Source organism: Oncorhynchus nerka, unplaced genomic scaffold (assembly GCF_034236695.1).
Source record: "Oncorhynchus nerka isolate Pitt River unplaced genomic scaffold, Oner_Uvic_2.0 unplaced_scaffold_1765, whole genome shotgun sequence".
In the NCBI taxonomy this organism is placed as follows: domain Eukaryota; kingdom Metazoa; phylum Chordata; class Actinopteri; order Salmoniformes; family Salmonidae; genus Oncorhynchus; species Oncorhynchus nerka.
In genome coordinates this window covers 1-24,954 of record NW_027039553.1, presented here as the reverse complement: position 1 = coordinate 24,954, position 24,954 = coordinate 1, and the positions used below count along the sequence as shown (strand labels likewise).

The following is a 24,954-nucleotide window of genomic DNA, read 5'->3' as shown; positions in this document are numbered from 1 at the left end:
CCCAACCCCCGGCCATGGTCAGACAGACCAACCCAACCCCGGCCATGGTCAGACAGACCAACCCAACCCCCGGCCATGAGACAGACCAACCCAACCCCGGCCATGGTCTGACAGACCAACCCAACCCCGGCCATGGTCAGACAGACCAACCCAACCCCCCTGGCCATGGTCAGACAGACCAACCCAACCCCCTGGCCATGGTCAGACAGACCAACCCAACCCCGGCCATGGTAAGACAGACCAACCCAACCCCGGCCATGGTCAGACAGACCAACCCAACCCCCAGCCATGGTCAGACAGACCAACCCAACCCCTGGCCATGGTCAGACAGACCAACCCAACCCCCGGCCATGGTCAGACAGACCAACCCAACCCCCGGCCATGGTCAGACAGACCAACCCAACCCCGGCCATGGTCAGACAGACCAACCCAACCCCCGCCATGGTCAGACAGACCAACCCAACCCCGGGCATGGTCAGACAGACCAACCCAACCCCCGCCATGGTCAGACAGACCAACCCAACCCCCGGCCATGAGACAGACCAACCCAACCCCCGGCCATGGTCAGACAGACCAACCCATACCCCGGCCATGGTCAGACAGACCAACCCAACCCCGGCCATGGTCAGACAGACCAACCCAACCCCGGCCATGGTCAGACAGACCAACCCAACCCCCGGCCATGGTCAGACAGACCAACCCAACCCCCGGCCATGGTCAGACAGACCAACCCAACCCCCGGCCATGAGACAGACCAACCCAACCCTCGGCCAACCCAACCCCCCGGCCATGAGACAGACCAACCCAACCCCCTGTCATAGCGCAGACAGACCAACCCAACCCCCGGCCATGGTCAGACAGACCAACCCAACCCCCTGGCCATGGTCAGACAGACCAACCCAACCCCGGCCATGGTAAGACAGACCAACCCAACCCCGGCCATGGTCAGACAGACCAACCCAACCCCCAGCCATGGTCAGACAGACCAACCCAACCCCCTGGCCATGGTCAGACAGACCAACCCAACCCCGGCCATGGTCAGACAGACCAACCCAACCCCCTCGGCCATGGTCAGACAGACCAACCCAACCCCGGCCATGGTCAGACAGACCAACCCAACCCCCGGCCATGGTCAGACAGACCAACCCAACCCCGGGCATGGTCAGACAGACCAACCCAACCCCGGCCATGGTCAGACAGACCAACCCAACCCCCCTGCCATGAGACAGACCAACCCAACCCCGGCCATGGTCAGACAGACCAACCCAACCCCGGCCATGGTCAGACAGACCAACCCAACCCCCGGCCATGGTCAGACAGACCAACCCAACCCCCGCCATGGTCAGACAGACCAACCCAACCCCGGCCATGGTCAGACAGACCAACCCAACCCCCCGGCCATGAGACAGACCAACCCAACCCTCGGCCAACCCAACCCCGGCCATGAGACAGATCAACCCAACCCCTGTCATAGCGCAGACAGACCAACCCAACCCCTCGGCCATGGTCAGACAGACCAACCCAACCCCGGCCATGGTCAGACAGACCAACCCAACCCCGGCCATGGTCAGACAGACCAACCCAACCCTCTGCCATGGTCAGACAGACCAACCCAACCCCCTGCCATGGTCAGACAGACCAACCCAACCCCCGGCCATGGTCAGACAGACCAACCCAACCCCTCGGCCATGGTCAGACAGACCAACCCAACCCCGGCTATGGTCAGACAGACCAAACCAACCCCCGCCATGGTCAGACAGACCAACCCAACCCCTCGGCCATGGTCAGACAGACCAAACCAACCCCCGGCCATGGTCAGACAGACCAACCCAACCCCTGGCCATGGTCAGACAGACCAACCCAACCCCCGGCCATGGTCAGACAGACCAACCCAACCCCTTGTCCATGAGACAGACCAACCCAACCCCCGGCCATGGTCAGACAGACCAAACCAACCCCCGGCCATGGTCAGACAGACCAACCCAACCCCTCGGCCATGGTCAGACAGACCAAACCAACCCCCGGCCATGGTCAGACAGACCAACCCAACCCCTGGCCATGGTCAGACAGACCAACCCAACCCCCGGCCATGGTCAGACAGACCAACCCAACCCCTTGTCCATGAGACAGACCAACCCAACCCCCGGCCATGGTCTGACAGACCAACCCAACCCCCGGCCATGAGACAGACCAACCCAACCCCCGGCCATGGTCAGACAGACCAACCCAACCCCCGGCCATGGTCAGACAGACCAACCCAACCCCCGGCCATGGTCAGACAGACCAACCCAACCCCTCGGCCATGGTCAGACAGACCAACCCAACCCCTCGGCCATGGTCAGACAGACCAACCCAACCCCCGGCCATGGTCAGACAGACCAACCCAACCCCCGGCCATGGTCAGACAGACCAACCCAACCCCGGCCATGGTCAGACAGACCAACCCAACCCCCGGCCATGGTCAGACAGACCAACCCAACCCCGGCCATGGTCAGACAGACCAACCCAACCCTCGGCCATGGTCAGACAGACCAACCCAACCCCTGCCATGGTCAGACAGACCAACCCAACCCCGGCCATCAGACAGACCAACCCAACCCCGGCCATCAGACAGACCAACCCAACCCTCGGCCATGGTCAGACAGACCAACCCAACCCTCGGCCATGGTCAGACAGACCAACCCAACCCCCTGCCATGGTCAGACAGACCAACCCAACCCCCGGCCATCAGACAGACCAACCTAACCCCCGGCCATCAGACAGACCAACCCAACCCTCGGCCATGGTCAGACAGACCAACCCAACCCTCGGCCATGGTCAGACAGACCAACCCAACCCTCGGCCATGGTCAGACAGACCAACCCAACCCTCGGCCATGGTCAGACAGACCAACCCAACCCTCGGCCATGGTCAGACAGACCAACCCAACCCCCGGCCATGGTCAGACAGACCAACCCAACCCCCGGCCATGAGACAGACCAACCCAACCCCCGGCCATGTTTAGACAGACCAACCCAACCCCCTGCCATGGTCAGACAGACCAACCCAAACCCCGGCCATGGTCAGACAGACCAACCCAACCCCCGGCCATGGTCAGACAGACCAACCCAACCCCTCGGCCATGAGACAGACCAACCCAACCCTCGGCCATGAGACAGACCAACCCAACCCTTCTCTCTGTCCTCCCTCCTAACCCTGTTGTTCCCTTCTCTCTGTCCTCCCTCCTAACCCTGTTGTTCCCTTCTCTCTGTCCTCCCTCCTAACCCTGTTGTTCCCTTCTCTCTGTCCTCCCTCCTAACCCTGTTGTGTTCCCAGACCAACTCTGTCCTCCCCAACCTAACCCTCTGGTTCAGTCCTGACTCCTAACCCTGTTGTTCCCTTCTCTCTGTCCTCCCTCCTAACCCTGTTGTTCCCTTCTCTCTGTCCTCCCTCCCAACCTCCTGTTCCATCTCTGTCCTCCCCCTAACCCTGTTGTTCCCTTCTCTCTGTCCTCCCTCCTAACCCTGTTGTTCCCTTCTCTCTGTCCTCCTCCCTAACCCTGCCATGTTCCCTTCTCTCTGTCCTCAGACAGACCCTAACCCTGTTGTTCCCTTCTCTCTGTCCTCCCTCCTAACCCTGTTGTTCCCTTCTCTCTGACCTCCCTCCTAACCCTGTTGTGTTCCCTTCTCTCTGTCCTCCCTCCTAACCCTGTTGTGTTCCCTTCTCTCTGTCCTCCCTCCTAACCCTGTTGTTCCCTTCTCTCTGTCCTCCCTCCTAACCCTGTTGTGTTCCCTTCTCTCTGTCCTCCCTCCTAACCCTGTTGTTCCCTTCTCTCTGTCCTCCCTCCTAACCCTGTTGTTCCCTTCTCTCTGTCCTCCCTCCTAACCCTGTTGTGTTGCCTTCTCTCTGTCCTCCCTCCTAACCCTGTTGTTCCCTTCTCTCTGTCCTCCCTCCTAACCCTGTTGTTCCCTTCTCTCTGTCCTCCTCCCCAACCCTGTTGTGTTCCCTTCTCTCTGTCCTCCCTCCTAACCCTGTTGTTCCCTTCTCTCTGTCCTGGTCCTAACCCTGTTGTTCCCTTCTCTCTGTCCTCCCTCCTAACCCTGTTGTGTTCCCTTCTCTCTGTCCTCCTCCTAACCCTGTTGTTCCCTTCTCTCTGTCCTCCCTCCTAACCCTGTTGTTCCCTTCTCTGTCCTCCCTCCTAACCCTGTTGTGTTCCCTTCTCTCTGTCCTCCCTCCTAACCCTGTTGTGTTCCTTCTCTCTGTCCTCCCTCCTAACCCTGTTGTTCCCTTCTCTCTGTCCTCCTCCTAACCCTGTTGTTCCCTTCTCTCTGTCCTCCCTCCTAACCCTGTTGTGTTCCCTTCTCTCTGTCCTCCCTCCTAACCCTGTTGTTCCCTTCTCTCTGTCCTCCCTCCTAACCCTGTTGTTCCCTTCTCTCTGTCCTCCCTCCTAACCCTGTTGTTCCCTTCTCTCTGTCCTCCCTCCTAACCCTGTTGTGTTCCCTTCTCTCTGTCCTCCCTCCTAACTCTGTTGTTCCCTTCTCTCTGTCCTGCCTCCTAACCCTGTTGTTCCCTTCTCTCTGTCCTCCCTCCTAACCCTGTTGTTCCCTTCTCTCTGTCCTCCCTCCCAACTCTCCTGTTCCCTTCTCTCTGTCCTCCCCCCTAACCCTGTTGTTCCCTTCTCTCTGTCCTCCCTCCTAACCCTGTTGTTCCCTTCTCTCTGTCCTCCCTCCTAACCCTGCTGTTCCCTTCTCTCTGTCCTCTCTCCTAACCCTGTTGTTCCCTTCTCTCTGTCCTCCCTCCTAACCCTGTTGTTCCCTTCTCTCTGTCCTCCCTCCTAACCCTGTTGTGTTCCCTTCTCTCTGTCCTCCCTCCTAACCCTGTTGTGTTCCCTTCTCTCTGTCCTCCCTCCTAACCCTGTTGTTCCCTTCTCTCTGTCCTCCCTCCTAACCCTGTTGTGTTCCCTTCTCTCTGTCCTCCCTCCTAACCCTGTTGTTCCCTTCTCTCTGTCCTCCCTCCTAACCCTGTTGTTCCCTTCTCTCTGTCCTCCCTCCTAACCCTGTTGTGTTGCCTTCTCTCTGTCCTCCCTCCTAACCCTGTTGTTCCCTTCTCTCTGTCCTCCCTCCTAACCCTGTTGTTCCCTTCTCTCTGTCCTCCCTCCTAACCCTGTTGTGTTCCCTTCTCTCTGTCCTCCCTCCTAACTCTGTTGTTCCCTTCTCTCTGTCCTGCCTCCTAACCCTGTTGTTCCCTTCTCTCTGTCCTCCCTCCTAACCCTGTTGTGTTCCCTTCTCTCTGTCCTCCCTCCTAACCCTGTTGTTCCCTTCTCTCTGTCCTCCCTCCTAACCCTGTTGTTCCCTTCTCTCTGTCCTCCCTCCTAACCCTGTTGTTCCCTTCTCTCTGTCCTCCCTCCTAACCCTGTTGTGTCCCTTCTCTCTGTCCTCCCTCCTAACCCTGTTGTTCCCTTCTCTCTGTCCTCCCTCCTAACCCTGTTGTTCCCTTCTCTCTGTCCTCCCTCCTAACCCTGTTGTGTTCCCTTCTCTCTGTCCTCCCTCCTAACCCTGTTGTGTTCCCTTCTCTCTGTCCTCCCTCCTAACCCTGTTGTTCCCTTCTCTCTGTCCTCCCTCCTAACCCTGTTGTTCCCTTCTCTCTGTCCTCCTCCTAACCCTGTTGTGTTCCCTTCTCTCTGTCCTCCCTCCTAACCCTGTTGTTCCCTTCTCTCTGTCCTCCTCCTAACCCTGTTGTTCCCTTCTCTCTGTCCTCCCTCCTAACCCTGTTGTTCCCTTCTCTCTGTCCTCCCTCCTAACCCTGTTGTTCCCTTCTCTCTGTCCTCCCTCCTAACCCTGTTGTGTTCCCTTCTCTCTGTCCTCCCTCCTAACCCTGTTGTGTCCCTTCTCTCTGTCCTCCCTCCTAACCCTGTTGTTCCCTTCTCTCTGTCCTCCCTCCTAACCCTGTTGTTCCCTTCTCTCTGTCCTCCCTCCTAACCCTGTTGTTCCCTTCTCTCTGTCCTCCCTCCTAACCCTGTTGTGTTCCCTTCTCTCTGTCCTCCCTCCTAACCCTGTTGTTCCCTTCTCTCTGTCCTCCCTCCTAACCCTGTTGTTCCCTTCTCTCTGTCCTCCCTCCTAACCCTGTTGTTCCCTTCTCTCTGTCCTCCCTCCTAACCCTGTTGTGTTCCCTTCTCTCTGTCCTCCCTCCTAACCCTGTTGTTCCCTTCTCTCTGTCCTCCCTCCTAACCCTGTTGTTCCCTTCTCTCTGTCCTCCCTCCTAACCCTGTTGTTCCCTTCTCTCTGTCCTCCCTCCTAACCCTGTTGTTCCCTTCTCTCTGTCCTCTCTGTTCCTCCTGTCCTCCCCCTAACCCTGTTGTTCCCTTCTCTCTGTCCTCCCCTCCTAACCCTGTTGTTCCCTTCTCTCTGTCCTCCCTCCTAACCCTGTTGTTCCCTTCTCTCTGTCCTCCCTCCTAACCCTGTTGTTCCCTTCTCTCTGTCCTCCCTCCTAACCCTGTTGTTCCCTTCTCTCTGTCCTCCCTCCTAACCCTGTTGTTCCTTCTCTCTGTCCTCCCTCCTAACCCTGTTGTGTTCCCTTCTCTCTGTCCTCCCTCCTAACCCTGTTGTGTTCCCTTCTCTCTGTCCTCCCTCCTAACCCTGTTGTTCCCTTCTCTCTGTCCTCCCTCCTAACCCTGTTGTGTTCCCTTCTCTCTGTCCTCCCTCCTAACCCTGTTGTGTTCCCTCTCTCTGTCCTCCCTCCTAACCCTGTTGTTCCCCTTCTCTCTGTCCTCCCTCCTAACCCTGTTGTTCCCTTCTCTGTCCTCCCTCCTAACCCTGTTGTTCCCTTCTCTCTGTCCTCCCTCCTAACCCTGTTGTTCCCTTCTCTCTGTCCTCCCTCCTAACCCTGTTGTTCCCTTCTCTCTGTCCTCCCTCCTAACCCTGTTGTTTCCCTTCTCTCTGTCCTCCCTCCTAACCCTGTTGTTCCCTTCTCTCTGTCCTCCCTCCTAACCCTGTTGTTCCCTTCTCTCTGTCCTCCCTCCTAACCCTGTTGTTCCCTTCTCTCTGTCCTCCCTCCTAACCCTGTTGTTTCCCTTCTCTCTGTCCTCCCTCCTAACCCTGTTGTTCCCTTCTCTCTGTCCTCCCCCTAACCCTGTTGTTCCCTTCTCTTCTCTGTCCTCCCTCCTAACCCTGTTGTTCCTCTCTGTCCTCCTCCTAACCCTGTTGTTCCCTCTCTCTGTCCTCCCTCCTAACCCTGTTGTTCCCTTCTCTCTGTCCTCCCTCCTAACCCTGTTGTTCCCTTCTCTCTGTCCTCCCTCCTAACCCTGTTGTTCCCTTCTCTCTGTCCTCCCTCCTAACCCTGTTGTTCCCTTCTCTCTGTCCTCCCTCCTAACCCTGTTGTTCCCTTCTCTCTGTCCTCCCTCCTAACCCTGTTGTTCCCTTCTCTCTGTCCTCCCTCCTAACCCTGTTGTGTTCCCTTCTCTCTGTCCTCCCTCCTAACCCTGTTGTTCCCTTCTCTCTGTCCTCCCTCCTAACCCTGTTGTGTTCCTTCTCTCTGTCCTCCCTCCTAACCCTGTTGTTTCCCTTCTCTCTGTCCTCCCTCCTAACCCTGTTGTTCCCTTCTCTCTGTCCTCCCTCCTAACCCTGTTGTTCCCTTCTCTCTGTCCTCCCTCCTAACCCTGTTGTGTTCCCTTCTCTCTGTCCTCCCTCCTAACTCTGTTGTTCCCTTCTCTCTGTCCTGCCTCCTAACCCTGTTGTTCCCTTCTCTCTGTCCTCCCTCCTAACCCTGTTGTTCCCTTCTCTCTGTCCTCCCTCCTAACCCTGCTGTTCCCTTCTCTCTGTCCTCCCTCCTAACCCTGTTGTTCCCTTCTCTCTGTCCTCCCTCCTAACCCTGTTGTTCCCTTCTCTCTGTCCTCCCTCCTAACCCTGCTGTTCCCTTCTCTCTGTCCTCCTCCTAACCCTGTTGTTCCCTTCTCTCTGTCCTCCCTCCTAACCCTGTTGTTCACTTCTCTCTGTCCTCCCTCCTAACCCTGTTGTTCCCTTCTCTCTGTCCTCCCTCCTAACCCTGTTGTTCCCCTTCTCTCTGTCCTCCCTCCTAACCCTGTTGTTCCCTTCTCTCTGTCCTCCCTCCTAACCCTGTTGTTCCCTTCTCTCTGTCCTCCCTCCTAACCCTGTTGTTTCCCTTCTCTCTGTCCTCCTCCTAACCCTGTTGTGTTCCCTTCTCTCTGTCCTCCCTCCTAACCCTGTTGTTCCCTTCTCTCTGTCCTCCCTCCTAACCCTGTTGTGTTCCCTTCTCTCTGTCCTCCCTCCTAACCCTGTTGTTCCCTTCTCTCTGTCCTCCCTCCTAACCCTGTTGTTCCCTTCTCTCTGTCCTCCCTCCTAACCCTGTTGTGTTCCCTTCTCTCTGTCCTCCCTCCTAACCCTGTTGTTCCCTTCTCTCTGTCCTCCCTCCTAACCCTGTTGTGTTCCCTTCGCTCTGTCCTCCCTCCTAACCCTGTTGTTCCCTTCTCTCTGTCCTCCCTCCTAACCCTGTTGTTCCCTCCTAACCCTGTTGTTCCCTTCTCTCTGTCCTCCCTCCTAACCCTGTTGTTCCCTTCTCTCTGTCCTACCTCCTAACCCTGCTGTTCCCGTCTCTCTGTCCTCCCTCCTAACCCTGTTGTGTTCCCTTCTCTCTGTCCTCCCTCGTAACCCTGCTGTGTTCCCTTCTCTCTGTCCTCCCTCCTAACCCTGTTGTTCCCTTCTCTCTGTCCTCCCTCCTAACCCTGTTGTGTTCCCTTCTCTCTGTCCTCCCTCCTAACCCTGTTGTGTTCCCTTCTCTCTGTCCTCCCTCCTAACCCTGTTGTTCCCTTCTCTCTGTCCTCCCTCCTAACCCTGTTGTTCCCTTCTCTCTGTCCTCCCTCCTAACCCTGTTGTGTTCCCTTCTCTCTGTCCTCCCTCCTAACCCTGCTGTTCCCTTCTCTCTGTCCTCCCTCCTAACCCTGTTGTTCCCTTCTCTCTGTCCTCCCTCCTAACCCTGTTGTTCCCTTCTCTCTGTCCTCCCTCCTAACCCTGTTGTTCCCTTCTCTCTGTCCTCCCTCCTAACCCTGTTGTGTTCCCTTCTATCTGTCCTCCCTCCTAACCCTGTTGTTCCCTTCTCTCTGTCCTCCCTCCTAACCCTGTTGTTCCCTTCTCTCTGTCCTCCCTCCTAACCCTGTTGTGTTCCCTTCTCTCTGTCCTCCCTCCTAACCCTGTTGTTCCCTTCCCTCTTTCCTCCCTCCTAACCCTGTTGTTCCCTTCTCTCTGTCCTCCCTCCTAACCCTACTGTTCCCTTCTCTCTGTCCTCCCTCCTAACCCTGTTGTTCCCTTCTCTCTGTCCTCCCTCCTAACCCTGTTGTGTTCCCTTCTCTCTGTCCTCCCTCCTAACCCTGTTGTTCCCTTCTCTCTGTCCTCCCTCCTAACCCTGTTGTTCCCTTCCCTCTTTCCTCCCTCCTAACCCTGTTGTTCCCTTCTCTCTGTCCTCCCTCCTAACCCTGTTGTTCCCTTCTCTCTGTCCTCCCTCCTAACCCTGTTGTGTTCCCTTCTCTCTGTCCTCCCTCCTAACCCTGTTGTGTTCCCTTCCCTCTTTCCTCCCTCCTAACCCTGTTGTTCCCTTCTCTCTGTCCTCCCTCCTAACCCTACTGTTCCCTTCTCTCTGTCCTCCCTCCTAACCCTGTTGTTCCCTTCTCTCTGTCCTCCCTCCTAACCCTGTTGTTCCCTTCTCTCCGTCCTCCCTCCTAACCCTGTTGTTCCCTTCTCTCCGTCCTCCCTCCTAACCCTGTTGTTCCCTTCCCTCTTTCCTCCCTCCTAACCCTGTTGTTCCCTTCTCTCTGTCCTCCCTCCTAACCCTACTGTTCCCTTCTCTCTGTCCTCCCTCCTAACCCTGTTGTTCCCTTCTCTCTGTCCTCCCTCCTAACCCTACTGTTCCCTTCTCTCTGTCCTCCCTCCTAACCCTGTTGTTCCCTTCTCTCTGTCCTCCCTCCTAACCCTGTTGTTCCCTTCTCTCTGTCCTCCCTCCTAACCCTGTTGTGTTCCCTTCTCTCTGTCCTCCCTCCTAACCCTGTTGTTCCCTTCTCTCTGTCCTCCCTCCTAACCCTGTTGTTCCCTTCCCTCTTTCCTCCCTCCTAACCCTGTTGTTCCCTTCTCTCTGTCCTCCCTACTAACCCTGTTGTGTTCCCTTCTCTCTGTCCTCCCTCCTAACCCTGTTGTCCCCTTCTCTCTGTCCTCCCTCCTAACCCTGTTGTTCCCTTCTCTCTGTCCTCCCTCCTAACCCTGTTGTGTTCCCTTCTCTCTTTCCTCCCTCCTAACCCTGTTGTGTTCCCTTCCCTCTTTCCTCCCTCCTAACCCTGTTCCCTTCTCTCTGTCCTCCCTCCTAACCCTGTTGTTCCCTTCCCTCTTTCCTCCCTCCTAACCCTGTTGTTCCCTTCTCTCTGTCCTCCCTCCTAACCCTGTTGTTCTCTTCTCTCTGTCCTCCCTCCTAACCCTACTGTTCCCTTCTCTCTGTCCTCCCTCCTAACCCTACTGTTCCCTTCTCTCTGTCCTCCCTCCTAACCCTACTGTTCCCTTCTCTCTGTCCTCCCTCCTAACCCTGTTGTTCCCTTCTCTCCGTCCTCCCTCCTAACCCTGTTGTTCCCTTCTCTCTGTCCTCCATCCTAACCCTGTTGTTCCCTTCTCTCTGTCCTCCCTCCTAACCCTGTTGTTCCCTTCTCTCTGTCCTCCCTCCTAACCCTGTTGTGTTCCCTTCTCTCTGTCCTCCCTCCTAACCCTGTTGTTCCCTTCTCTCTGTCCTCCCTCCTAACCCTACTGTTCCCTTCTCTCTGTCCTCCAGTTGAAGCAGCGCCAGGAGGCAGTGAATGGGAACCCCATGGCTCTAGATGAACTGAGAGAAGCTATTCTCCTAGCTGAGGAGGCCTACCCTGGGATCTCTGACTCCCTGGTCACACAGCTGGTTAACAGACTGCAGAGGTGTGACCACTAGCCCCTATAACCCTAGTACCCTACCACTAGCCCCTATAGCCCTAGTACCCTACCACTAGCCCCTATAGCCCTAGTACCCTACCGCTAACCCTAGTACCCTACCACTAGCCCCTATAGCCCTAGTACCCTACCACTAACCTAACCCTTGTACCCTACCACTAGCCCCTATAGCCCTAGTACCCTACCACTAGCCCCTATAGCCCTAGTACCCTACCACTAGCCCCTATAGCCCTAATACCCTACCGCTAACCCTAGTACCATACCACTAACCCCTATAACCCTAGTACCCTACCACTAGCCCCTATAGCCCTAGTACCCTACCACTAACCCCTATAACCCTAGTACCCTACCACTAGCCCCTATAGCCCTAATACCCTACCGCTAACCCTAGTACCCTACCACTAACCCCTATAACCCTAGTACCCTACCACTAACCCCTATAACCCTAGTACCCTACCACTAGCCCCTATAGCCCTAGTACCCTACCACAGACCCCTATAACCCTAGTACCCTACCACTAGCCCCTATAGCCCTAGTACCCTACCGCTAACCCTAGTACCCTACCACTAACCCCTATAGCCCTAATACCCTACCACTAGCCCCTATAACCCTAGTACCCTACCACTAGCCCCTATAACCCTAGTACCCTACCACTAACCCCTATAACCCTAGTACCCTACCACTAGCCCCTATAGCCCTAGTACCCTACCGCTAACCCCTATAGCCCTAGTACCCTACCACTAGCCCCTATAGCCCTAGTACCCTACCACTAACCCCTATAACCCTAGTACCCTACCACTAAGCCCCTATAGCCCTAGTACCCTACCGCTAACCCTAGTACCCTACCACTAACCCCTATAACCCTAGTACCCTACCACTAGCCCCTATAGCCCTAGTTCCCTACCACAAACCTAACCCTTGTACCCTACCACTAGCCCCTATACCCCTAGTACCGTACCACTAGCCCCTATAGCCCTAATACCCTACCACTAACCCCTATAACCCTAGTACTCTACCGCTAACCCTAGTACCCTACCAATAGCCCCTATAGCCCTAGTACCCTTACCTCTAACCCCTATACCCCTAGTACTCTGCCACTAGCCCCTATAGCCCTAGTACTCTACCGCTAACCCTAGTACCCTACCACTAACCCCTATAACCCTAGTACCCTACCACTAGCCCCTATAGCCCTAGTACCCTTACCTCTAACCCCTATACCCCTAGTACTCTGCCACTAGCCCCTATACCCCTAGTACCCTACCACTAGCCCTAGTACCCTACCACTAACCCTAGTACCCTACCACTAGCCCATATACCCCTAGTACCCTACCACTAACCCTAGTACCCTACCACTAGCCCATATAGCCCTAGTACCCTACCACTAACCCCTGTAACCCTCGTACCCTACCACTAACCCTAGTACCCTACCACTAACCCTAGTACCCTACCACTAGCCTCTATAACCCTAGTACCCTACCACTAACCCTAGTACCCTACCACTAGCCCCTATAGCCCTAGTACCCTACCGCTAACCCTAGTACCCTACCACTAGCCCCTATAGCCCTAGTACCCTACCGCTAACCCTAGTACCCTACCGCTAACCCTAGTACCCTACCACTAACCCTAGTACCCTACCACTTACCCCTATAGCCCTAGTACCCTGCCACTAACCCTAGTACCCTACCACTAACCCCTATAGCCCTAGTACCCTACTGCTAACCCTAGTACCCTACCGCTAACCCTAGTACCCTACCACTAGCCCCTATAGCCCTAGTACCCTACCACTAACCCCTATAACCCTAGTACCCTACCACTAACCCTAGTACCCTACCACTAACCCTAGTACCCTACCACTAACCCTAGTACCCTACCACTAACCACTATAGCCCTAGTACCCTACCGCTAACCCTAGTACCCTACCACTAACCCCTATAACCCTAGTACCCTACCGCTAACCCTAGTACCCTACCGCTAACCCTAGTACCCTACCACTAACCCTAGTACCCTACCACTAACCCTAGTACCCTACCGCTAACCCTAGTATCCTACCGCTAACCCTAGTACCCTACCACTAACCCCTAGTACCCTACCACTAACCATAGTACCCTACCGCTAACCCTAGTACCCTACCACTAACCCTAGTACCCTACCACTAACCCCTATAGCCCTAGTACCCTACCACTAACCCCTATAGCCCTAGTACCCTACCACAGACCCCTATAGCCCTAGTACCCTACCACTAACCCTAGTACCCTACCACTAACCCTAGTACCCTACCACTAACCCCTATAGCCCTAGTACCCTACCACTAACCCTAGTACCCCACCACTAACCCCTATAGATACATCTAAACCCACACCTGTCCACTGTCCTAACCTATCTCCATCTTCTCTCTCCTCTCTCTTAGATTTTCTTCAGGCAGGAAGTCTTCGTGCTCTTCTCCCTAGTTATTGGCTCTCTGCCCCAGCCCGCCTCTCCCAGGTCCCGCCCCCTGTCTGTGGTCCAGTCAGAGGTTAGAGGTCAGCCTGGATAACACCATAGGTGTCCGTCACACATTCCTGCTGGAGAACCCTGAACACACCCGCCGCTTGGTGATCAACTCCAAGGCCTCTTTCAGTAACTTGATAAACCTGTGGAGACCAGAGGGGGCAGTAGAGCCCAGTCACTCTGTTAACACTGCTGGAGAATTAACCCAAGAGCAAGGAGACACTGCTCAGTATGGGCCCAGTCTGATGGAACCAGAGGAGGACCCATCAGTATGGACCCAGTCTGTCTGGAGACCAGAGGAGGACCCATCAGTATGGACCCAGAGGAGGAGCCATCAGTATGGGCCCAGTCTGTCTGGAACCAGAGGAGGACCCATCAGTATGGACCCAGTCTGTCTGGAACCAGAGGGGGAGCCATCAGTATGGACCCAGTCTGTCTGGAACCAGAGGGAGACCCATCAGTATGGACCCAGTCTGACGGAACCAGAGGAGGAGCCATCAGTATGGACCCAGTCTGTCTGGAACCAGAGGAGGACCCATCAGTATGGACCCAGTCTGTCTGGAACCAGAGGAGGACCCATCAGTATGGGCCCAGTCTGTCTGGAGACCAGAGGAGGACCCATCAGTATGGGCCCAGTCTGACTGGAGACCAGAGGAGGACCCATCAGTATGGGCCCAGTCTGTCTGGAGACCAGAGGGGGCAGTAGAGCCCAGTCACTCTGTTAACACTGCTGGAGAATTAACCCAAGAGCAAGGAGACACTGCTCCTCAGAGGAGGACCCATCAGTATGGACCCAGTCTGTCTGGAGACCAGAGGGAGACCCATCAGTATGGACCCAGTCTGTCTGGAGACCAGAGGGGGCAGTAGAGCCCAGTCACTCTGTTAACACTGCTGGAGAATTAACCCAAGAGCAAGGAGACACTGCTCAGTATGGGTCCAGTCTGATGGAACCAGAGGAGGACCCATCAGTATGGACCCAGTCTGTCTGGAGACCAGAGGAGGACCCATCAGTATGGACCCAGAGGAGGAGCCATCAGTATGGGCCCAGTCTGTCTGGAACCAGAGGAGGACCCATCAGTATGGACCCAGTCTGTCTGGAACCAGAGGGGGAGCCATCAGTATGGACCCAGTCTGTCTGGAACCAGAGGGGGAGCCATCAGTATGGACCCAGTCTGTCTGGAACCAGAGGGAGACCCATCAGTATGGACCCAGTCTGACGGAACCAGAGGAGGACCCATCAGTATGGACCCAGTCTGTCTGGAACCAGAGGAGGACCCATCAGTATGGACCCAGTCTGTCTGGAACCAGAGGAGGACCCATCAGTATGGGCCCAGTCTGACTGGAGACCAGAGGAGGACCCATCAGTATGGGCCCAGTCTGTCTGGAGACCAGAGGGGGCAGTAGAGCCCAGTCACTCTGTTAACACTGCTGGAGAATTAACCCAAGAGCAAGGAGACACTGCTTCTCAGAGGAGGAGCCATCAGTATGGACCCAGAGGGGGACCCATCAGTATGGACCCAGTCTGTCTGGAACCAGAGGGGGCAGTAGAGCCCAGTCACTCTGTTAACACTGCTGGAGAATTAACCCAAGAGCAAGGAGACACTGCTCCTCAGAGGAGGACCCATCAGTATGGGCCCAGTCTGATGGAACCAGAGGAGGACCCATCAGTATGGACCCAGTCTGTCTGGAGACCAGAGGAGGACCCATCAGTATGGACCCAGAGGAGGAGCCATCAGTATGGGCCCAGTCTGTCTGGAACCAGAGGAGGACCCATCAGTATGGACCCAGTCTGTCTGGAACCAGAGGGGGAGCCATCAGTATGGACCCAGTCTGTCTGGAACCAGAGGGAGACCCATCAGTATGGACCCAGTCTGACGGAACCAGAGGAGGAGCCATCAGTATGGACCCAGTCTGTCTGGAACCAGAGGAGGACCCATCAGTATGGACCCAGTCTGTCTGGAACCAGAGGAGGACCCATCAGTATGGGCCCAGCCTGTCTGGAGACCAGAGGAGGACCCATCAGTATGGGCCCAGTCTGACTGGAGACCAGAGGAGGACCCATCAGTATGGGCCCAGTCTGTCTGGAGACCAGAGGGGGCAGTAGAGCCCAGTCACTCTGTTAACACTGCTGGAGAATTAACCCAAGAGCAAGGAGACACTGCTTCTCAGAGGAGGACCCATCAGTATGGACCCAGTCTGTCTGGAGACCAGAGGGAGACCCATCAGTATGGACCCAGTCTGTCTGGAACCAGAGGGAGACCCATCAGTATGGACCCAGTCTGTCTGGAACCAGAGGAGGACCCATCAGTATGGACCCAGTCTGTCTGGAACCAGAGGAGGACCCATCAGTATGGGCCCAGTCTGTCTGGAACCAGAGGAGGAGCCATCAGTATGGACCCAGTCTGTCTGGAACCAGAGGGAGACCCATCAGTATGGGCCCAGTCTGACGGAACCAGAGGAGGACCCATCAGTATGGAACCAGAGGAGGACCCATCAGTATGGACCCAGTCTGTCTGGAGACCAGAGGAGGACCCATCAGTATGGACCCAGTCTGTCTGGAACCAGAGGGAGACCCATCAGTATGGACCCAGTCTGACGGAACCAGAGGAGGACCCATCAGTATGGAACCAGAGGAGGACCCATCAGTATGGACCCAGTCTGTCTGGAGACCAGAGGAGGAGCCATCAGTATGGACCCAGAGGAGGACCCATCAGTATGGACCCAGTCTGTCTGGAACCAGAGGAGGACCCATCAGTATGGACCCAGTCTGTCTGGAACCAGAGGAGGACCCATCAGTATGGACCCAGTCTGTCTGGAGACCAGAGGAGGAGCCATCAGTATGGACCCAGAGGAGGACCCATCAGTATGGTCCCAGTCTGTCTGGAGACCAGAGGAGGACCCATCAGTATGGACCCAGTCTGTCTGGAACCAGAGGGAAACCCATCAGTATGGACCCAGTCTGTCTGACTGACTGACTGGAACCAGAGTTAACTAACCTGTGTCTCTGCAGCACCATGCCTGAAGGGGAGACAATCAAACGCAACCAACCCCCCCCCCCCTCCTACCACACCTAAAACCCAAGCTCCTCTCAGTGGTCTCCTGACTCCCCCTGCTCCTCTCTGTGGTCTCCTGACTCCCCCTGCTCCTCTCTGTGGTCTCCTGACTCCCCCTGCTCCTCTCTGTGGTCTCCAGACTCCCCCCTGCTCCTCTCTGTGGTCTCCAGACTCCCCCCTGCTCCTCTCTGTGGTCTCCAGACTCCCCCTGCTCCTCTCTGTGGTCTCCAGACTTCCCCTGCTCCTCTCTGTGGTCTCCAGACTCCCCCTGCTCCTCTCTGTGGTCTCCTGACTCCCCTGCTCCTCTCTGTGGTCTCCAGACTCCCCTGCTCCTCTCTGTGGTCTCCTGACTCCCCCTGCTCCTGTCTGTGGTCTCCAGACTCCCCCTGCTCCTCTCTGTGGTCTCCTGACTCCCCCCTGCTCCTCTCTGTGGTCTCCTGACTCCTCTCTGTGGTCTACAGACTCCCCTGCTCCTCTCTGTGGTCTCCAGACTCCCCCCTGCTCCTCTCTGTGGTCTCCAGACTCCCCCCTGCTCCTCTCTGTGGTCTCCTGACTCCCCTGCTCCTCTCTGTGGTCTCCAGACTCCCCTGCTCCTCTCTGTGGTCTCCTGACTCCCCCCTGCTCCTCTCTGTGGTCTCCTGACTCCTCTCTGTTGTCTACAGACTCCCCTGTTCCTCTCTGTGGTCTTCAGACTCCCCTGCTCCTCTCTGTGGTCTCCAGACTCCCCCCTGCTCCTCTCAGTGGTCTCCAGACTCCCCCTGCTCCTCTCTGTGGTCTCCTGACTCCCCCCTGCTCCTCTCTGTGGTCTCCCTGCTCCTCTCTGTGGTCTCCTGACTCCCCCCTGCTCCTCTCTGTAGTCTCCAGACTCCTCCTGCTCCTCTCTGTGGTCTCCAGACTCCCCCTGCTCCTCTCTGTGGTCTCCTGATTCCCCCTGCTCCTCTCTGTGGTCTCCAGACTCCCCCCTGCTCCTCTCTGTGGTCTCCAGACTCCCCCCTGCTCCTCTCTGTGGTCTCCTGACTCCCCCTGCTCCTCTCTGTGGTCTCCAGACTCCTCTCTGTGGTCTCCTGACTCCCCCCTGCTCCTCTCTGTGGTCTCCTGACTCCCCCCTGCTCCTCTCTGTGGTCTCCTGACTCCCCCTGCTCCTCTCTGTGGTCTCCAGACTCATCCCTGCTCCTCTCTGTGGTCTCCAGACTCCCCTGCTCCTCTCTGTGGTCTCCTGACTCCCCCTGCTCCTCTCTGTGGTCTCCTGACTCCCCCTGCTCCTCTCTGTGGTCTCCAGACTCCCCTGCTCCTCTCTGTGGTCTCCTGACTCCCCTGCTCCTCTCTGTGGTCTCCAGACTCCCCCTGCTCCTCTCTGTGGTCTCCCGACTCCCCCTGCTCCTCCCCTCTCCTGGTCTCCTGACTCCCCCTGCTCCTCTCTGTGGTCTCCAGACTCCCCCTGCTCCTCTCTGTGGTCTCCAGACTCCCCCTGCTCCTCTCTGTGGTCTCCTGACTCCCCCTGCTCCTCTCTGTGGTCTCCTGACTCCCCCTGCTCCTCTCTGTGGTCTCCAGACTCCCCCTGCTCCTCTCAGTGGTCTCCAGACTCCCCCTGCTCCTCTCTGTGGTCTCCAGACTCCTCTCTGTGGTCTCCTGACTCCCCTGCTCCTCTCTGTGGTCTCCAGGCTCCTCTCTGTGGTCTCCAGACTCCCCCTGCTCCTCTCTGTGGTCTCCAGACTCCCCCCGCTCCTCTCTGTGGTCTCCAGACTCCCCCTGCTCCTCTCTGTGGTCTCCAGACTCCCCCTGCTCCTCTCTGTGGTCTCCTGACTCCTCTCTGTTGTCTACAGACTCCCCTGTTCCTCTCTGTGGTCTCCAGACTCCCCCTGCTCCTCTCTGTGGTCTCCAGACTCCGCCCCGCTCCTCTCTGTGGTCTCCAGACTCCCCCCTGCTCCTCTCTGTGGTCTCCTGACTCCCCCCTGCTCCTCTCTGTGGTCTCCAGGCTCCTCTCTGTGGTCTCCAGACTCCCCCTGCTCCTCTCTGTGGTCTCCAGACTCCCCCTGCTCCTCTCTGTGGTCTCCAGACTCCCCCTGCTCCTCTCTGTGGTCTCCAGACTCCCCCTGTTCCTCTCTGTGGTCTCCAGGCTCCTCTCTGTGGTCTCCAGACTCCCCCTGCTCCTCTCTGTGGTCTCCAGACTCCCCCTGCTCCTCTCTGTGGTCTCCAGGCTCCTCTCTGTGGTCTCCAGACTCCCCCTGCTCCTCTCAGTGGTCTCCAGACTCCCTCCTGCTCCTCTCTGTGGTCTCCTGACTCCTCTCTGTGGTCTCCTGACTCCCCCTGCTCCTCTCTGTGGTCTCCAGGCTCCTCTCTGTGGTCTCCAGACTCCCCCCCTGCTCCTCTCTGTGGTCTCCAGACTCCCCCCCCGCTCCTCTCTGTGGTCTCCAGACTCCCCCTGCTCCTCTCTGTGGTCTCCAGACTCCCCCTGCTCCTCTCTGTGGTCTCCTGACTCCTCTCTGTTGTCTACAGACTCCCCTGTTCCTCTCTGTGGTCTCCAGACTCCCCCCCTGCTCCTCTCTGTGGTCTCCAGACTCCGCCCCCGCTCCTCTCTGTGGTCTCCAGACTCCCCCTGCTCCTCTCTGTGGTCTCCTGACTCCCCCTGCTCCTCTCTGTGGTCTCCAGGCTCCTCTCTGTGGTCTCCAGACTCCCCTGCTCCTCTCTGTGGTCTCCAGACTCCCCTGCTCCTCTCTGTGGTCTCCAGACTCCCCTGCTCCTCTCTGTGGTCTCCAGACTCCCCCTGTTCCTCTCTGTGGTCTCCAGGCTCCTCTCTGTGGTCTCCAGACTCCCCCTGCTCCTCTCTGTGGTCTCCAGACTCCCCCTGCTCCTCTCTGTGGTCTCCAGGCTCCTCTCTGTGGTCTCCAGACTCCCCCTGCTCCTCTCAGTGGTCTCCAGACTCCCTCCTGCTCCTCTCTGTGGTCTCCTGACTCCCCCCTGCTCCTCTCTGTGGTCTCCAGACTCCCCCCTGCTCCTCTCTGTGGTCTCCAGACTCCCCCTGCTCCTCTCTGTGGTCTCCAGACTCCTCCTGCTCCTCTCAGTGGTCTCCAGACTCCCCCTGCTCCTCTCTGTGGTCTCCAGACTCCCCCCTGCTCCTCTCTGTGGTCTCCAGACTCCCCCCTGCTCCTCTCTGTGGTCTCCTGACTCCCCCCTGCTCCTCTCTGTGGTCTCCAGAATCCCCCCTGCTCCTCAGGGCTGTTGCAGCAGTCTTTGTGAACCTCAGGTGAAGTGCTTTAGATGGATGGCTCCTCCAAGCCACTGGGGGCACTGTCCTGTGTAGGATTTATTTGTAAATAAACCAAACTGTATATATGTTCAGCTGTCACTGACATTGCAGACATCAGTCACTGTGTACAAACTGTCATGATGTGCTTTTGTAGATAATGTTGAAGGTAAATATTTAAGACTCTAATGGACAAAATGCCTTGACTTTTTTTTGTTTTTGAGTTGCGTTGAAAACATTTATTCAGCAGTTTTTACTGAGCAGTGAAACTCAACAGCACTTTGTTTTTCTTTGGGAGTTTGACCCTGTTGGGCTAGGTCAGTAACCATAGTAACCAACCACAGCAGGAAGTTCACTACAGAGGGACTGAGTTTACATGTGTTCTCACCCTCTGATCTATACTCCCTTCAAGTGTGCACTTGTCCTTATAACAATCCATCCATGTCCTGCTTTTAAACCCATGATGGGTAGTGAGTTCAATCAGCTCCTCTCAGCTCAGTGTATATATAGACACTGTTCTGTTGATGGGTAGTGAGTTCACTCAGCTCAGTGTATATATAGACACTGTTCTGTTGATAGGTAGTGAGTTCACTCAGCTCAGTGTATATATAGACACTGTTCTGTTGATAGGTAGTGAGTTCACTCAGCTCCTCTCAGCTCAGTGTATATATAGACACTGTTCTGTTGAAGGGTAGTGAGTTCACTCAGCTCAGTGTATATATAGACACTGTTCTGTTGATGGGTAGTGAGTTCACTCAGCTCAGTGTATATATAGACACTGTTCTGTTGATAGGTAGTGAGTTCACTCAGCTCAGTGTATATATAGACACTGTTCTGTTGATGGGTAGTGAGTTCACTCAGCTCAGTGTATATATAGACACTGTTCTGTTGATGGGTAGTGAGTTCACCCAGCTCCTCTCAGCTCAGTGTATATATAGACACTGTTCTGTTGATGGGTAGTGAGTTCACCCAGCTCCTCTCAGCTCAGTGTATATATAGACACTGTTCTGTTGATGGGTAGTGAGTTCACTCAGCTCAGTGTATATATAGACACTGTTCTGTTGATGGGTAGTGAGTTCACTCAGCTCCTCTCAGCTCAGTGTATATATAGACACTGTTCTGTTGATGGGTAGTGAGTTCACTCAGCTCCTCTCAGCTCAGTGTATATATAGACACTGTTCTGTTGATGGGTAGTGAGTTCACCCAGCTCAGTGTATATATAGACACTGTTCTGTTGATGGGCAGTGAGTTCACCCAGCTCCTCTCAGCTCAGTGTATATATAGACACTGTTCTGTTGATGGGTAGTGAGTTCACCCAGCTCCTCTCAGCTCAGTGTATATATAGACACTGTTCTGTTGATGGGTAGTGAGTTCACTCAGCTCCTCTCAGCTCAGTGTATATATAGACACTGTTCTGTTGATGGGTAGTGAGTTCACCCAGCTCAGTGTATATATAGACACTGTTCTGTTGATGGGTAGTGAGTTCACCCAGCTCAGTGTATATATAGACACTGTTCTGTTGATGGGTAGTGAGTTCACCCAGCTCAGTGTATATATAGACACTGTTCTGTTGATGGGTAGTGAGTTCACCCAGCTCAGTGTGTATATATAGACACTGTTCTGTTGATGGGTAGTGAGTTCACCCAGCTCAGTGTATATATAGACACTGTTCTGTTGATGGGTAGTGAGTTCACCCAGCTCAGTGTATATATAGACACTGTTCTGTTGATGGGTAGTGAGTTCACCCAGCTCCTCTCAGCTCAGTGTATATATAGACACTGTTCTGTTGATGGGTAGTGAGTTCACCCAGCTCCTCTCAGCTCAGTGTATATATAGACACTGTTCTGTTGATGGGTAGTGAGTTCACTCAGCTCAGTGTATATATAGACACTGTTCTGTTGATGGGTAGTGAGTTCACCCAGCTCAGTGTATATATAGACACTGTTCTGTTGATGGGTAGTGAGTTCACCCAGCTCAGTGTATATATAGACACTGTTCTGTTGATGGGCAGTGAGTTCACCCAGCTCCTCTCAGCTCAGTGTATATATAGACACTGTTCTGTTGATGGGTAGTGAGTTCACCCAGCTCCTCTCAGCTCAGTGTATATATAGACACTGTTCTGTTGATGGGTAGTGAGTTCACTCAGCTCAGTGTATATATAGACACTGTTCTGTTGATGGGTAGTGAGTTCACCCAGCTCAGTGTATATATAGACACTGTTCTGTTGATGGGTAGTGAGTTCACCCAGCTCCTCTCAGCTCAGTGTATATATAGACACTGTTCTGTTGATGGGTAGTGAGTTCACTCAGCTCAGTGTATATATAGACACTGTTCTGTTGATGGGTAGTGAGTTCACTCAGCTCAGTGTATATATAGACACTGTTCTGTTGATGGATAGTGAGTTCACCCAGCTCAGTGTATATATAGACACTGTTCTGTTGATGGATAGTGAGTTCACCCAGCTCAGTGTATATATAGACACTGTTCTGTTGATGGGCAGTGAGTTCACTCAGCTCAGTGTATATATAGACACTGTTCTGTTGATGGGTAGTGAGTTCACCCAGCTCCTCCCAGCTCAGTGTATATATAGACACTGTTCTGTTGATGGGTAGTGAGTTCACTCAGCTCAGTGTGTATATAGACACTGTTCTGTTGATGGGTAGTGAGTTCACCCAGCTCAGTGTATATATAGACACTGTTCTGTTGATGGGTAGTGAGTTCACTCAGCTCAGTGTATATATAGACACTGTTCTGTTGATGGGCAGTGAGTTCACTCAGCTCAGTGTATATATAGACACTGTTCTGTTGATGGGTTTATAGGCATTGCGGCTTTTAAAGGGGCACATTTTAAATTGAACCGACCGTGAATGTGGTCTCCACAAACCCCTGGACAACGCCTTCAACCCTTTAACTGGCACACCAACAGAAACAATATCACTAAAAGGGTTCTGCAAGACGACCGTGAATGTGGTCTCCACAAACCCCTGGACAACGCCTTTAACCCTTTAACTGGCACACCAACAGAAACAATATCACTAAAAGGGTTCTGCAAGACATGTGTATTTAGCCTCGATATAGGCCTTAAATTAATCACTTTTGACTACATGACTTCAACTTTGATAGAGAAAGCATCACAAACATCTCAACCCCATTGGTTGACTTCAACTTTAATAGAGAACGCATCACAAACATCTCAACCCCATTGGTTGACTTCAACTTTAATAGAGAACGCATCACAAACATCTCAACCCCATTGGTTGACTTCAACTTTAATAGAGAACGCATCACAAACATCTCAACCCCATTGGTTGACTTCAACATTTAAGAATTTCAGAGACATCTCAACCAGGTTGACTTCACAAATAGAGAACATTCACAAACATCTCAACATCCATTGGTTGACTTCAACTTTAATAGAGAACATCACAAACATCTCAACCCCGTTGGTTGACTTACTTTACATTTAGGTATTCCATTAAAGACGTGAGCGGTTTCACCTTATGACATCCAGTGGAACAGCCACTTTACAATAGTGCATCTAAATCTTTTAAGGGGGGTGAAAGGATTACTTTATCCTATCCTAGGTATTCCTTAAAGAGGTGGGGTTTCAGGTGTCTCCGGAAGGTGGTGATTGACTCCGCTGTCCTGGCGTCGTGAGGGAGTTTGTTCCACCATTGGGGGGCCAGAGCAGCGAACAGTTTTGACTGGGCTGAGCGGGAACTGTACTTCAACTTTGATAGAGAACGCATCACAAACATCTCAATTAGGGTCAACCCCGTTGGTTGACTTGACCAATTAGGGTCAACCCCGTTGGTTGACTTGACCAATTAGGGTCAACCCCGTTGGTTGACTTGACCAATTAGAGTCAACCCCGTTGGTTGACTTGACCAATTAGGGTCAACCCCGTTGGTTGACTTGACCAATTAGGGTCAACCCCGTTGGTTGACTTGACCAATTAGGGTCAACCCCGTTGGTTGACTTGACCAATTAGGGTCAACCCCGTTGGTTGACTTGACCAATTAGGGTCAACCCCGTTGGTTGACTTGACCAATTAGGGTCAACCCCGTTGGTTGACTTGACCAATTAGGGTCAACCCCGTTGGTTGACTTGACCAATTAGGGTCAACCCCGTTGGTTGACTTGACCAATTAGGGTCAACCCCGTTGGTTGACTTGACCAATTAGGGTCAACCCCGTTGGTTGACTTGACCAATTAGGGTCAACCCGTTGGTTGACTTGACCAATTAGGGTCAACCCCGTTGGACTTGACTTGACTTGACCAATTAGGGTCAACCCCGTTGGTTGACTTGACCAATTAGGGTCAACCCCGTTGGTTGACTTGACCAATTAGGGTCAACCCCGTTGGTTGACTTGACCAATTAGGGTCAACTGATTTAGTTGGTTTGACTTGACCATTAGGGTCAACCCCGTTGGTTGACTTGACCAATTAGGGTCAACTATATCATTGGTTGACTTGACCAAGATAGGGTCAACAGGGTTGACTTGACCAATTTTTAAATCATCAACAATGATTTCGTTTAGTGTTGCTGATGATAGGCCTAATTCAATCAGGACTGATATCTATATCATTCACATTGTCTGCTGAAAAATTCAATCAGACTGATATCTATATCATTCGTTTACATTGTCTGCTGATGATAGGCCTAATTCAATCAGGACTGATATCTATATCATTCGTTTACATTGTCTGCTGAAGATAGGCCTAATTCAATCAGGACTGATATCTATATCATTGTCGCTTAGGCCTACATTGTCTGCTGAAGATAGGCCTAATTCAATCAGGACTGATATCTATATCATTCGTTTACATTGTCTGCTGAAGATAGGCCTAATTCAATCAGGACTGATATCTATATCATTCGTTTACATTGTCTGCTGAAGATAGGCCTAATTCAATCAGGACTGATATCTATATCATTCGTTTACATTGTCTGCTGAAGATAGGCCTAATTCAATCAGGACTGATATCTATATCATTCGTTTACATTGTCTGCTGAAGATAGGCCTAATTCAATCAGGACTGATATCTATATCATTCGTTTACATTGTCTGCTGAAGATAGGCCTAATTCAATCAGGACTGATATCTATATCATTCGTTTACATTGTCTGCTGAAGATAGGCCTAATTCAATCAGGACTGATATCTATATCATTCGTTTACATTGTCTGCTGAAGATAGGCCTAATTCAATCAGGACTGATATC

At 54.0% G+C, this 24,954-nt stretch overlaps 1 protein-coding gene across 3 annotated transcripts in view; it reads left to right on the top strand.

Annotated features, from left to right (window-relative positions):
• Positions 1–14,494, top strand: part of LOC135567900 (serine/threonine-protein kinase 24-like) — a 51,959-nt gene extending 37,465 nt beyond the window's left edge. For 2 of the 3 annotated variants that reach the window (XM_065015024.1, XM_065015025.1), the window contains 2 exons: positions 10,798–10,934; positions 13,354–14,494. In XM_065015024.1, the coding sequence (XP_064871096.1) occupies positions 10,798–10,934; positions 13,354–13,393 (177 nt within the window). In that variant the 3' untranslated portion in view covers positions 13,394–14,494. The remainder of the gene's footprint in view (positions 1–10,797; positions 10,935–13,353) is intronic. The other variant, XM_065015026.1, reaches the window with a different exon arrangement.
• Positions 14,495–24,954: the final 10,460 nt, after the last annotated feature.